This window comes from Hydra vulgaris, chromosome 04 (genome assembly GCF_038396675.1).
Source record: "Hydra vulgaris chromosome 04, alternate assembly HydraT2T_AEP".
Lineage (NCBI taxonomy): Eukaryota > Metazoa > Cnidaria > Hydrozoa > Anthoathecata > Hydridae > Hydra > Hydra vulgaris.
The window spans coordinates 4052501-4068111 of NC_088923.1; the positions used below are offsets into that span (position 1 = coordinate 4052501).

The 15611-nt window shown below is 26.8% G+C and overlaps 1 protein-coding gene and 1 long non-coding RNA gene across 3 annotated transcripts in view; one reads left to right on the forward strand and one right to left on the reverse strand.

Moving 5' to 3' along the window:
- LOC136079520 (uncharacterized) overlaps positions 1-217 on the forward strand; it is a 1040-nt gene extending 823 nt beyond the window's left edge. For both annotated transcript variants that reach the window (XR_010637981.1, XR_010637980.1), the window contains one exon: positions 5-217. This is a non-coding gene — a long non-coding RNA (uncharacterized LOC136079520). The remainder of the gene's footprint in view (positions 1-4) is intronic.
- LOC136079129 (nitric oxide synthase 1-like) overlaps positions 1-15611 on the reverse strand; it is a 101323-nt gene that overhangs the window by 12473 nt on the left and 73239 nt on the right. The window contains exons 17-22 of the mRNA XM_065794845.1: positions 13625-13742; positions 13318-13393; positions 12525-12715; positions 12238-12410; positions 12040-12165; positions 11430-11514 (exon numbers count right to left, since the gene is read on the reverse strand). Coding sequence (XP_065650917.1) covers positions 11430-11514; positions 12040-12165; positions 12238-12410; positions 12525-12715; positions 13318-13393; positions 13625-13742 — 769 coding nt within the window. The remainder of the gene's footprint in view (positions 1-11429; positions 11515-12039; positions 12166-12237; positions 12411-12524; positions 12716-13317; positions 13394-13624; positions 13743-15611) is intronic.

A 15611-nucleotide genomic window follows, 5' to 3' on the forward strand; every position in this document is an offset into this window, starting at 1 on the left:
CAAGGTGCAAAAGATGTTTCAAAAGCGGAAGTAAACGATCAAATGAAGTCGTGGGTTCGTAAATTGTACGACCGAAAAAAGTCAGATAGTGCGAGGATTGATTATGCATGCCACTCGGAACTTTGGGACAAAGGCAGTGATGCAAATGGCGAAGATAATGTCTAGATTATTGTATAACAGTTTTGATATTATCTGATATACATTTCATTTTATTGAATATGTTTTGTTTTTCACCTTGAAAATAAATTTAGCTTGAATGAAATAACAAACACATTTCAGTTTGCATTTGATTAAAACAATTTAAATAGCTTTAATCATACGTCGATTGCAATTGCAATCTTTTTAATACATTAAAAATAAACAAATTTAAGAAATTTTATGTTAACAATGACCTAACTAACTGCGTGCTAGTTACAAGTAGCGTTTATAATTCACTGAACCTAATAAAATATATCGTCGGATAAATGCTGGCTAAACTGCATTGGGCCAATGTAATCGGGCCAATGTATGCCCGGCGGCCATCAAGAAATCGGCCCAACGCTGGATGCCAACGTTGGGCCAACGTTACAAGAAGCATTGGGCCAACGTTGGCCCAACGCTGGTGTGTTAGCTGGGTAAAATATAATCGTTTTTTCCAAAAAAGAATTTCGCTTTGTGGGTAATTCACGTTTAGTTGATCTTAAAGAGGACATTGGTTTCTGACTGTATCTGACTGAGAGGAACATTAGGCCAAATTAGTAGTTGCTTTTTTGGTCCTTCTCTTCCTTTTACTTTATATTTGTTAAAGTTAAGAGGCTCATGCAGTTTATTGGCTACAGTATTGCTCGACACTTTTTAATTATCATTAGGAATACTTTAGGAATTATTTTTATTAATTAAGTTTTTATTAATTAAATTTGAATTATTCATCATACTTTTTCTTTATTTTTGGGATATCTATAAACTGCAGTTTTTGAGTCATTTGAATTTTTCTTGTGTGATAAGTAAAGACAAAAAATTTTCACCGTTTCTACAGCAGACCAAATAAACCTCTTTTATTTGGATATCATCCGTATCCTCAAATAATTTTGCTGTTATCTAACTTTTTAGTTGCACCGAATAAGAACAAAAAATTGTTTTTACACCTTCGAAACATATTGGAGAACTTGACTTTCCAAGTACAAACACTAATAATTATTCTCCTTTGACATTATTAGAAAAAATTCATTTAAAATATTTTGAAGTGATATTTAGAGAAAAATAAAGGTAAAATTGAATGGCTTCAAATCATGGATTGTGTGGTTTCCAGTCATGCAACATTTGTTCATTAAACCCCTTTACGTCTCCAGAAACGGTTTTGAAAGATATACTGTTACTACAAAACAGAATTTTTTGAACCAAACAATGAAAAAACCTGAAAAACAATGAAATGTTAAAACCTGTTGTTTAGACTAAATAAAATAAAAGATAAATTATCTCTTATCCATTTAATGCTTAAAAACCTTAAAAACTTAACTAATTCTCAAAGTATAAAAATTTTCTTTTACTGGCAAACACTAGTTGGACGATTTTACGTCATTTGAAGCATTTAAGTGCGACTTAAAAGAAAATGTTATCTTCACATTTTTTCAGGTTAAAAGAGCGTTTGATGAAATACCAAACTCTTTGAAACCTCTATATTTGTTTTTTCTTTCTCCAATTCTAGTTGTATATATATATATATATATATATATATATATATATATATATATATATATATATATATATATATATATATATATATATATATATATATATATATATATATATATACGCATATACTCGTATAAATATATATATGTATATATACTAAACTTAAATTTGTTCTTTATGCAGTCTCTTCAATGCCATGGGATTCACTATAATCTTTTTTGGAAACTTAAAACATTCGAAATTTGAAAAAAGAGTTTGATGGTTTAAAAAGCATTTTCAACATCAAAAATTATGAAAGTTCAATTTACAGAGAGAATCTTACTGGTGGTTTTGAAAAATCCTCTTGAATTATAGAGTTTCTAAAACAATAGAATTTTATTTATAGAAAGCTAAACAAAAGAGTTTCTCAATTTTATGGTTGCTTTCCATTGATTCAAAGAACAGAAGTTTTCAAATTAATGAGATTCAAATTAGAGAGATTGTACTGTACATATTCATAAATAAATTTTTTAGAGTTAATAACAAATTTCTTTTAAAAAAAAAATCATAACCAACATGAAAATATCAAATTTTCATGTTGTTTGTTTTAAAAAAAATTCTTTGCATTTTAGTAACTACCGTCTTTTTAGTAGTTGCCTACAGCCTTTTTGAGAGTAAATTAGTTAAAAAATAAAAGTAAAATAAATAAAAGACCATGCAGATCATCTTAATGCTATTGTAAACATTACGTCAATAGGAGTTGCTGCAAACAATCAAAATAAATCGCATGACTTAAGTTCATGAAAAACACTTGATGACTTAAACAAAAGCCTATTTTAACTTAGTTATAGTCTATTACAATCTATATCTTATTCAAGACTTCTGCGTAAGCAATCAAACACTCTTGAAGAAAAATGTTACATTATAAGTGTTCCGGCAAATTTAACAAAAAATATGAAATCTGTTTAAAGTTTGACACAGATTCATGTTGTTTTTTTTCAACTCTAGACGTGCATAATCTTAAATTACACTGCCAAACAGTGATTTTAGTTTGGAAGCAAAATTAATTATTTCTTATGTATTTCTACCAGCTGAATTCAAAAATGACATTAAAAATGACATATTAGCTCTTTTTTTTTTTTTTTTCGACTATCCGTTATGTTTTATTTATGTTTAAAACCTGTGATATTAGTTATGTGTGTTTACTAAAGTTTCTGGTCTAATCTATTCTTAGTTTCTCTCTTAATTTTTTAGTGTAAAATTTAAGAAATCAACTTGCTAAGGAAGTGTGTAAATTTAGTGCACAGTTTTTATTACATTTGTGATGAAATAACATTTTCCTCTCAGAAAAGAACTATGACACCTCTTTTAAAGACTGCTTACTAGCATTATTTTGATATAAAGGTAGAGGACCAGGATAATTCATGGGCTCCAAATATATGCTGTAGCTCTTATTAGGTTACAATGCGAGAATGGTTGAAAAATAAAAAAAGATCTTTGGCTTTTGCTCCTCCTATGGTATGGAGGAACCCCAAAAACCATACAGATGACTACTATTTCTGCTTGACCCCACCCATTAAAGCAGGTTTGTCAATGAAAAAAATAGGAATAGTTAAATATCCAAAACTTCAATCTACCATTCGACCTATTCCACAATCGGATAGTTTACCAGTTCCTACTCCACCACAAAGTTGTGAGTTAAAAGCAGAAAATATAAAGCATGAAATGAAGTAAAAATAGAAGAAAAAGAAGAAACAAGTCTTCCAAATTGAATGATCCTTATTTTGTGTTAACAGATGATGTGACACAGATTGATTCAAGCAGAACTATGTGATCTTGTTCAAGATCTATACTTTTCACAGGAAAAGGCAGAACTTCTAGCTTCAAGACTAAAGCAGTGGAATATTCTTCAATTTGATGTCAAGGTTTCACATTACAGAAAACCGCAGCAGAATCTGTTTTCTTTTATTTGAGAAGCAAAAAAATCTTGTTGTTTGCATTGATGTCTTTGAATTAATGAGTTGTTCTAATTTGAACTATGATCCAACTAAATGGAGATTATTCATAGACTCCTCTAAGCTAAGCTTGAAAGCTGTATTATTTCACAATAGAAACTGCCTCACTTCTGTTCTTCTTGGTCATGCATTTCACATAAAAGAGACTTATATAAACATGAAAGTTCTCCTCAACTCAATTAATTATAATGAACACAAAAGGAAAATTTGTGGTGTTCTAAAAGGTCATTGCTATACTTTTAGGCATGCAATTAGGGTATACTAAATACTGTTGTTTTTTGTGTATGTAGGACAGTAGAGACAGAAGTTCACATTATGTAAAAGAAGACTGGCCAGCAAGAAATCTCAACACAGATGAAAAAGTTTTATCGCAGAACCACTCGTGGATCCATAAGATAATTTTCTTCCATCATTACATATTAGGTTGGGTTTAATGAAAATTTTTGTCAAAGGTATGAACGAAGAAAGACAGGCATTTAGGCATTTAAGAAACAAATTTCCAAAAACAAGTGATGCAAAAGTTAAAGAGGTTATTTTTATTGGGCCACAAATACGTCAATTTATGAAGGATCCTGCATTTGACGAAGTTTTGAATGGATTTTTAGGTAAAAAAAGAGATGATAACTACATTCAATTGGTAAAAATACTTATGAAAAAATACTATCAACTTGGATGTAACATGTCCCTCAATATTCATTTCCTCCACTCACATCTAATCATCTTCCCCCTCCCAGTTGTGGAGCTGTTAGTGATGAACATGAGGAATGGTTTCATCAAGTATTTATTTCTGTAATGGAACAATGATATCAAGGTCGTTGAAATGAGGCTATACTAGCAGATTACTGTTGGTTTGTGTGTTGGGATGCCCAAAAACAAATAAAGTAAGTAGTTAAAACCAATATTTGTTATTGCAAGTGATGGAGACCCTAATTAAAATTAAAAAAAGATAAAAATAACTTTTATGCCAGTTTATCTTTCAGAAAATAATTAGGATGGAAAATGTTAAAGTAACTTAATGTTTAAAAAATGGTAAACAATCTAGATACAAGAAGACAGAACTTTTAAGTCTAACTAGTTAAAATCATCAGAAAACATTTTCACTAATAAATTTAAATTCAAAATTTCAGTGGGACTATTAAGTCACAACAATAAACAAAGGGCTACACAGTGAAATTGTTGCATTGGTTGCAATGCCTACATTTTATCAAACGCAATAAACACTGCATCTGGTTACTCCTCCTAAAATCATTGGTACTCTTAAAATTCTATTTGATACCCTGATTCTGAACACCATGAAAGATTGATGTCAAAAACATTTATTGTCAAAATAAAATTGCAATTTACTTATATTGTTAAACTTAATGAAAAAAGAAGCAAAAATGAGGATGTGCTATTTTTACAGTAAGAAATTTCTGAAAACTTTCTACTATTAATGCTACCCCACCTAACTCCCTGAACTTCATTTTTATGAAAAAAAATTAATCAAATATGAGGGCGCATAAAAAACTGTTACATATATTAAATGACACTTAAAATAATTAGCTGAAGAGCTGGTAGGCTTTTTCTAGTTCAACAACTTATAACCATAATAGTATCCAAAATATTCGCAGTCCACAACAATATTCACGACAAAAAGTCGGAATTATTTTTTTGTTCATTAAAATTATAGACATTTTAGCAAATCATTTGAATGAATTTATTTACTCTTATGTCACACTAAAGTTTGTAAAGCATAGCCACTAAGAATTTGACTCAACTTGGAGAGCTTTAATTTAAAAAAAATTTAAAAAAGTAAACTTTTTAAATATAAACAGAGCTTAGTACTACTTTTTCATTAAAAAGTTTTCAAAAGAACAGATTAACCCCAGTCGGCATATCTAGTATTGTAAATACTCGGAGTATTGATCACGTATAACATACCGCCGTTGATACCAGAAAAATACGCATTTAGTTTTAAGTTTCGAATTCGAGTTCAATACCACTTATTTATCAAAAATACGTATTATTTAATATTTGATCAAAATCGGATACGATATCGTACCCGATCTTGATCAAATATCAACATATAACGGAAAAACGAAAATCTTTGCTTTAAAGCGCATGCTTAAACTGAAATAGTGAAAGCAAAATTTAAATAAAAAAGTTTTCATTTGAGAAATTCAGTAAAAAGTTTGTCTGGAATGAAAAGGAATAGTCAGGAGTACATGAAAAGTTGTATGAAGAGATATCGTTCTGCTAAAGCAGTATCGCATATCTTCAATACAGTTACAGTACTTTTTTGTGCTAAAAAAGTTATTGAAACTTTATCATAAAAATATTTATTACTACTTTTAAATTTATTTTGTTTTATTCTTATTTTTTATTATATTCTTATTTTCTTATTATCTTTATTTTATTTATTAAGTCCTAAATTAATATAGTTCAAATATATTATAAATCCTATCATTTCATACCTTGCTTATTTTATTATTTTGATTATTATTTTATTAACATTTCTGTTATGCTATTTCCTTTTTTTCGTACTGTTTTAAAAAATTTAGAAAAATAAATTAAAATTTCGAGCCAACACTGATATTTTATTGTTGCTAAACGTTAAATTTTGTTATAAGGATTGCAGTTCTTCTATCTGTTTTTTGCTCTTTATTCTATAAGTATTTGATTCAAATTAAATATAATTATAATTTGATATTTTATTACGAGATATATGTTTATATATATATATATATTCATATATATGAATATATATATGAATCTTTTTAGATTTTTTCATGTTATTTTTAATTTTTTTGTTCGCACAATTCAAGTTATATATGTTTGTAGTTTGCATATATGTTTATATTATGTTCATAGTTAAAAAGTTTTTGATAAATATATGTATGTGGTAATATGTGTTATGTAATTGTTTTATAAATGTGTCATTAAAATAGTATAAAATGTATCTATTGTGTATATAAATATTATATGAGGTGTTTGTATATGTTATATAAAGTTGAATAAATGTATTGTGTTTTATAGTTATTTTGTATGTTTATATTATGTTGTTTCCATGTTTTCAAAGTGTGCGACTTGGCAAACGTGTTGAGCAAGATTTTGCTTAAAGTTGTTATTTATGTTACTAATGTTGTTACATTTGGCTTACCTTAATGTTGGTGTCAATTGTTAAAAGTTATAAGTGGTTTTATTATTGAAACTCACTGCTTTTAATCATTCACTAAAAGCCACTCAAGAAAAATCATTTTGCCGTATATACCTTTTGTTTATATCTCAATTTGAATTTTTAGAACCATGAAGTACAAACATGATTTGTTTTCTAAAAGCTAACATGAAATAACAATATTTAACAACTACTACTCTCTTATCATGACATCTTATCTCTATCAGATATATTGATTTTCGATTCATATTTGATTTTTTTCTTTGTATTTACTTATCAATTACATTTTTTCATTTCTGATTTATCATATCATGGATTTATGCAATATAAAAGAACAAATGTATATAAATTTTTATGAATTTTTTCTAGGCTTTTCTAAATGTGTTTTTTATTCACATTTTATTTTACAAGCAAGGTCTGCAAGCAAATTTGAGCTGAAAATTTTTTTTAGCTTTTAAGGAGAATTGGCGTTATTCTTTGTTTTATTTAATTTGTTTAAATATAGTAGTTCTAAAAAATAAATGTTTGTTTGTTCTTGGTTTTTTACTTATCTGTTTTCAGATTCTTATAAACTAGGTAACTCAGCTAAGCAAGTTTTGTTTTATTTTATTTATATATATATGTATATATATATATATATATATATATATATATATATATATATATATATATATATATATATATATATATGTATATATATATATATATATATATATATATATATATATATATATATATATATATATATATATATATATATATATAATTACTTTAGAGCAAAATATACTGACTGACATTGCTTCAATATTTTATACAAGATTGTGCATTTATTATTTTTGTTCATTAAGGTAAAAATAATTTTGTGCATTGTAGATTCTTTGTTAATTAAAAATAGTTGATGTAAATAAATATTGTTTAATATTTTTGATAAACGACTTATGTATGTAAGCATATAAAAAGATATGGATTTCAATAAATCTTAAGTTTAAATTAAGTCTTTGATTAGAAAAGATCACAATTTGTAAGATTCTTTTACGTTCATTTATTCAATTGTAACAATAGTAAGATTACTGGTAATGTGATAACAGTGAAATTGAAATAGATAGATTAGGCTCAACAAAGTTATTAATGTAAAATGCTAATAGGCAACTTTAAAATAGTTGTCAAATGAAAAAAAAAAATCTAGGCAGGATGAAACTAATCGTTGTTGAAATGTAAAAAATGTGACTCGAAGTGCAGAAAACTTACTTGACAGAATTCAGTGCCATGCAGTGTTAATGTCTGTTAATTTGATTTTACTTTAGACACTTCAGAACAAAGCAAAGTATGAGTTTAACTATTTATAGTAACAATTAACACTTTTAAATCTAAATAATTTTTTTTTTTTTTATAATTTCTATCATAATTGTGTTCTTTTTTTCATTTTTTTTTTAGTTTGTCTATCCTTTGTCATCTTTTGATTAGTTAGCTAACTGTTGAAACATGGTTTTAATTTTTGTAAATTTAGTATGATATGAAATTTACTCTATTAATCATTAGTCAACAGTTAGAGCGAAGCTGGAGCTTAATTAAGAAATGCTGGAAATTAGCTTTTAATCAAGTTAAAAATAATTTTGTTTACTGGTAACATAGTATTTATTCCGTGCTTTTTTACATTTGTTAACATGCTGCTTTGGAAACACTTTCTTTCTCTCTCTCTAAGATGAGTGGGAGATTTAATAAAACTTATGTAATTACTGAGCTCTTACGTATTTCTTAATACCACAAATGATAATGACCATTTATAAGAAATATTTTACCAGTGGCTTGCTATTTTATGATATAGTTGCTCAAATTGTTTAACTATAATTGTCCCTTGATTGTTCAAATATTGTAATAATAAAATCTTTTTAGTCCAAGTATTTAAGTTGATAAAATATCTTATTAAGTTGCGGTGTTATTTGCCAGCGTTACTATAGTAACAATGTATACATTGTGTTGTCTAGCCTTTTTATAATCTTTTTTAATTATTCTGTAGACATAATATATGAACTTGTCATTTCGAAAAGGACATAAGTCCAAAACTTTTAGCAGTTAGTTAATAAGTTTAAATTAAAAATTTCTGTATTTATGTCTTTTTTATAAAAATTGATTTATGTCTTTTTTATAAAAATTAAAAAATACATAAATTATATACGTTCTTTATTTAAATACTTCTATGTTTAATTTCTTTAGCAACCTAGACATTATTTTAACAAAAATCATATTTTTGTTGATTTTGAAAAGTTTTAGTAAATGGACTTGTGCCCTTTTCGAAATGACAGGTTCATATATTTTCTGTTATTATAATCCTAATTCTACTAACAATAAAATGCAAATAGTACTTTTGTAATTAAAAATTGTAATTGTTTTTTTCATGTCTTTTTTTAGGTATTTGCAAGCTTTCCTTGACTTTCCTTTTCTGGTACTTGTGTTGTGACAGATTTTAAAAAGAACTCAACTGATGTTAATGCGGTCTTTATGTCGTTACCTATAGGCAATGACGTTGCTGATACGGAGTCAAAATATTTATAGATAAATTTGTATTTAATATTTTAGATAATATATCAAGTTATTAATGTGTTTTTATTGTTATTAATGATTTATTAATTCATAACCCGTATTACGGGTTGCTTACTGCTAGTCATTATCATTATGTTATGAACTCATATTAGTTAATAAAATTGTATTGAATATTCTCTGGTTATCGTGTTTTATACGTGTTTAAATGCAAGTTCGATACTCAGTAGGCGTCGTATTGTATACCTGTCTTTATACGCATCTGACGTCTGTTTTTAATGCGCGTTTGACACGATAAAATGGCTAACATATATTCGTAAATAATGCGTATTCTAGAAAGTTTTAAATGCGCATGTAATACCAGGAAAATATCGTATTGAATATTCTCTGGTTATTGTATTTTATACGTGTTTACAAGAGTTTCTAATGCGAGTCTGATACCCTGTAGGCGTCGTATTGTATACCTGTTTTTATACGCATCTAATGCGTGTTTCTAATGCGTGTTCGATACGATAAAATGGCTAACATACATACCATATCGATACGTATTTAAACGAGTTTCTAATGCGCATTTACAACTAAATTTGCCGACTGGGACCGTATAAGAATTTTGCGCATATACTTAGAACTCTGGATCATCATCTAGAACAATTTCTAAACAAGCCAAAGTCAATCAGTCAACTACTTCTCAGGTTCTCAAACGTAACAAGAAGTCTTTATCCATCAATCGCGAATTAGGATTTGGAAGAAAGAAGGTGTTTAAAAATAAAATGTTGGCCTCGAAAATTCGTCGTTCATATTTGCAGAATCTGGGACTATCCGACTATGAAGGAACAAATATATAAAATACAATACATCACTTTCTTTTGTGTTAAAAGTCAAGAATTTTTACTGTATTGGCTTTTATTGCAAGAAAAAATATCCAAACCTTACCAAAAAGCAGCAAAAATGTTTTGATGATAAAACTTCCAAATGTTAAATTAAACGAATACTTAGTAGCAGATATAATGCTTGCATTTGGCGCGGTGCTGTCAGTGATAAATATGAATATACAAAGCGGGATAAGTTTAGCAGGAAATGTATGATATGGCAAGCAATTTGTAGTCTTATCAAAAAATGCAAGCAATTTGTAACATCAAAGTTGATGAACGCTGAACTCTACAAGAAGTAGTGCCTGGACAACGTTTTCTTTTATTTATAAAATCTCATAATTTCCTGTGATGTTTTGGCCTAATTCAGCAAGGCGTCACTATGCTAAAACAATAATGAATTGGTACCGAAAAAATGGCGTTGAAATTATATCTAAAGATTGTCCGCAAATACGTCCTATAGAAAAATTTTGGGCTATTTGTAAGTCTAAAATAAATATGGTTCTTTGAAAGTAGAGAAACGTTTGTGATAAAGTTCCCGATAGCACTGTACAAAACTTAATGAGGAGCTTTAAGCCAGAATTTTGTAATGTTGCTCGAGAAAATATTTTAAAATATGTTACTAGGCATAGTAACAACCTTATAAAAAATATTAAAAGCAAACAGGTTCCTTAAGTAAAGGAATGTCCCTTATGTTTTTGAAAAAGCATCAAAAAAGCTGCAAATATCATTCAAAGAAATCGATTTAAAGAGTTTTTAACCAACAAAATAATTTCTGTAATGTAGTTAATTCAAATATATAATTATTATAGTAAAACCTTTCTTAAATATATATAAAAAGTTGTAAATTAACTAATTTTTTAAAGTTTTTCTTGTTAAAGTTTTAAAGTTTTTCTTTGTTAAAGTTTTAAAGTTTTTCTTGTTATCTCTCTCTCTCTCTCTCTCTCTCTCTCTCTCTCTCTCTCTTTATCACACGCACAAACACACACACACACACACACAATAAGGTTGTCCCATAAAAAATAAGGTTGACCCGTTAAGGCATTTAGTTTGGCGCCTGAAACCATATTTATAAAAACTCAGGGCTGACACCAAAAATATCAAAAATACTCCAAAATAAAAACAGTAACCTGATTTTTGGAATTCTCTAGATAAATACTGGCACAAAAATTAGTTATAAAATACAAAAAATTTACATCTTACTATTGTGAGAATAGGTAACCAAACCAACTGTTATATGAATCTCATTGGGATAAACATTTTCTGATGATGATATTGAATAATATCTCTAAATTTTAGACAAAAGTTATAATTTTTCTTCCAATAATTAAAAATAATGTCAATAATAATAATAATGACAACAATAATAATAAAAATAATAATAATAATAATAATAATAATAATAATAAGAATAAGAATAATAATAGTAAAATATTAATAAATAAATAAATGCAATATTTTTATTTACAACTAAAATCTATAAAAGTCTTAATAATTATTTAAATCTTTTTTAGATCAGATTTTATAGATCAGATTTTTTCTGTATGTAAGTAATATTTTTGTTGATGTTAGTATTTTCAAATTTATTATTATGGTTTTTATTTTTTTGTTAGAACTAATCATGAAAATTTTTAAGTAATATAAGTATGTAATATAATAATATATGTAAGTAATATAATAAATATAATATAAAAATAACAATGGTAACAATAATAATAATGATAAAATGTAAATAATATAATAAACCTAAACTGCAAACAACATATGGGCAATCAATTGAATAAACTTGTATTGAAAGCTTTAAAAAATATACTGGTTTAAGAACTTCTAACTCAGCTGCTAACAGTATAAAATCAATTTTAACCGACAAAAATTGTTCGAGAACATCTACCACAGTAGGGTATGAAGAGCGCTTCCATTTTTCATAATCGCTTTTGACCTAAACAAAAGTAAACTATTATAAAAAATAAAAAATCTGGAATGAAACAGAACTATAAAAAAGTTAATTTACTGAAGAAAGTTTCATAAGCATTGCTTTCTCTCTTTCATTTTTACATTTACTTGCAAATATCCATAATAACTTCATGGTAGGTGAACTTGTTATGTCAAGATACCATCCAAAAATTCTACCTAGAGTGTTAGGAAAAGGTAATCTTTTCTGTAACTGATTGTAAGAAATCCCATCTAAAAAAACAAGGCATGTTTAAAACTTAAAAAAGCAACATATATAGCTATTGTTGATGATATGACTTGAATTTTTATTAGTAGTTATGAAAAATATTAAACAAAATTACTTACCACATAACATATCTTTATTCAATTCTATGTCTACGATTGTTGATGATGTAAGTTTATTCTCAGACACACGACTAATTAATCTATCAACCATTACCATGTTGTTACATGCATATATTGCTAAGTGATCACCAGGACTGTATGACAACTCTTGAGAATCTGACTTATTGATTCGCACCAAATTAGTAACTTGGCTACCATGTTTAAAAAAATATTTGCAATTATTATCATACACAAAAAGTATGAATAATTTCATTGTTGTAAATCTTACAAATTAGTACTTTTTTATTACTCAAGCAATTAAGCACCAAACTAAAACCAGTTAAACGTCAAACTAAAACAAAGTTTATGATGAAATAAATTAATAACTAAATGAAAAAGTAAAGTTGAGTTTTTGAATTAGTGTGAGAAATATAGTTGTGTTATATTTTGTCACAATAATTATTTTTTTGATAAACCTTTAAACCTGAAATTTTTTTCTTGTGATCAAATTAAGTCTAATAATCCAATTAGAAACAAAACAAAATAACAACAATAACAACATCATAACACTTAGGTGCAACAAAAGACTAAAGTCCAACAAGATAAAACCAAAGTGCGCAGTTCCAAATAACTTAGTATAAAAATACATAGCACAAAGGTGCAGTACCAAAATATATTAAAACAAAGTACATATCGAAAGTGCACGGTATATTAGAACATGGTAACAAATGTATACAAAACGTAGTAAATGTAGCATAATTTATGCATTCAAAATTATGACATTTTTTAAAAACAATATAATGATAATTCGTACTCAGATTCTTTCTGCAAGTTTTCCACAGATATAATTTTACATGTTTCAATAGTTCTTTGATGAATTGTTTTAAGTTCTGAAAAATAAATAACAATTAAATTTTAAAATATATTAAATAAATATATGTATATATGCTAAAAAGCAAAATAAAATATATAAAATGTTGTTACAACAATACAAAACAAAATGTTGATACTACAATACAAAACAAAATGTTGCTACTACAATACAAACAAAATGTTTTTATTAAAATTCCTGTGATTAATAATCTTATTTCAATTTTTTAAAATAAACAAAAAAACTTTACCTTCATGCAGAGATTTCATAATATAAACCTCAGGAAATATTAAACCATAAAATTCACTAGGTAATTGTGAAATACGTGTTTGATTATCAGTCTGCACCAAAAACTGTTTGCATGCAGCCTGTAAAAAAATACCTGAACAATTATTTTTATTACTTAAAACACAGTATAACCTGATATTTTATTAAATAAAAAAATAACTTAATGAATATTGCAACAATTTTGATTTTAGCAATTCTAAATTCAGTTCCAAAAAGCCTGTACCAGTAAACCACTAATTAAGTTTTCAGAATACAAAGAGAGCTAAAGAGAGCTGAGGCAAAAATCCAGCCAGGAATTTTGTCAGGAAAGCATTTAAATGAGAGAAAATTCTGAAAAACCTTTGTTTTTCAAAAAATAAGAAAATAAAATTTTTTGAGCATGACAGAACAGAACAAGGATTAGTCGCAAACTCTGTAACTCAATCTTAAATGACAATGAGTCATGAAAAATTGAGTCTCATTTGATAGAACAAGTGATAATGGCTTTCTTGACCAGCAACTACAATAATAAATTTTTATAAATGGTTTGTAGAAAAGAAAAAGAGATATAAACTTGTGACGATGGGACAGAAACTTTACCAACTAGATGAGGTCTAACAACATTTACAGAGCATTTTTAGGACTAAAAGAGGTTTTCATCATAAAAAAAAGCCAGAATTTGACAACAGTATTACATACAAAGACGAATAAGACATTTAAAGAGGTAAAGAATAAAATCAGGAGTAACAAAATAGTTAGCAAGTAGTAAGAAAATTGTTATCAAAGAGTAAAAAAATGGTTAGGAAGAAGTAGCAAAATAGCAAGTTAGTAAGGAGTAACAAAATAGTTATCACAATGAATAGAGGTAATCTTAGTAAATTCTAAATTACAATACAAAGAGGCAACCTTAGTAGATATTTATTTGCAATTAATTTTTTATAAAGTTTCTATGAGTGGTCGTAGTCAATGCCGAGAAAAATTAAAGTGGAGAACTAAGAAAAATTTTGTTGCCCTTCTTCAATTTAGAAATATAACCAATATTTTCAAATGTTAGCAGCAAATATCAGCAAATAATAGAAGTATGGTAAAAAAATGAGGTAATCAGAATATATAAATAATACATACCACGTAAAGAATATATAAATAATACCACGTAACTCAGAAACAGTGCAATAATGTATGATATAGCAGTAGTTCTGTTGCCCTTTACCCTTTTTTTAAATGCATTATGTTTGCACTTCTTATACTTTGCAACTACTACCTATGCAACTTAAAACTTACATGACTACATTATTTGCATTGCTTTGTCACTCCTAAAATGATGGTTTTGGAACTTATATTGATACAGTTGTTGTTTTATGCTATTTTTCTAGGTGCTTACATACTAATTTACCTATTTGTTATTCAAAGAAGATTTAAATTCTAAATTTTTGTTCATGTTCTCTTGACAAGCATTACTTTGCTCTATCTGCTTTTGTTCGATATTTCTGATAACAATATTTAGATTTAATGAATTAGATGAAAATAACAATAAAAGATATAACAACACAAAAACTTTGTGATTTTAGTTAAAGAGCAGTAGATAAATTTTGCCATTTCAAGACTGCGACTTGAAGATTATTTTCTGATCAAAGTTAAAGTTGTTGTTATATATGGTTACTATAGTTATTATAGTTAAAAATCATGCTCCTTTCAAACAAAAATAAAATACTTCTGGTCAAATGGGCTAAAACGTTTATTCTAATTCTTATTGCTAAAATTTTATTCTAATAGAAATAATCAAAATAAAACAAAAAAAAAGCTATTGCAATAATAACAAAGTCTGTAAGCAGATCAGATCAATGTTGTTTTTTGATTTTAAGCTTAAAAAGTAATATAAAACCAATAAAAGTGCAAAAAACATTAAAGATTAAATAGGAAGAAATATATATATATATATATGTATATATATACATATATATATATATGTA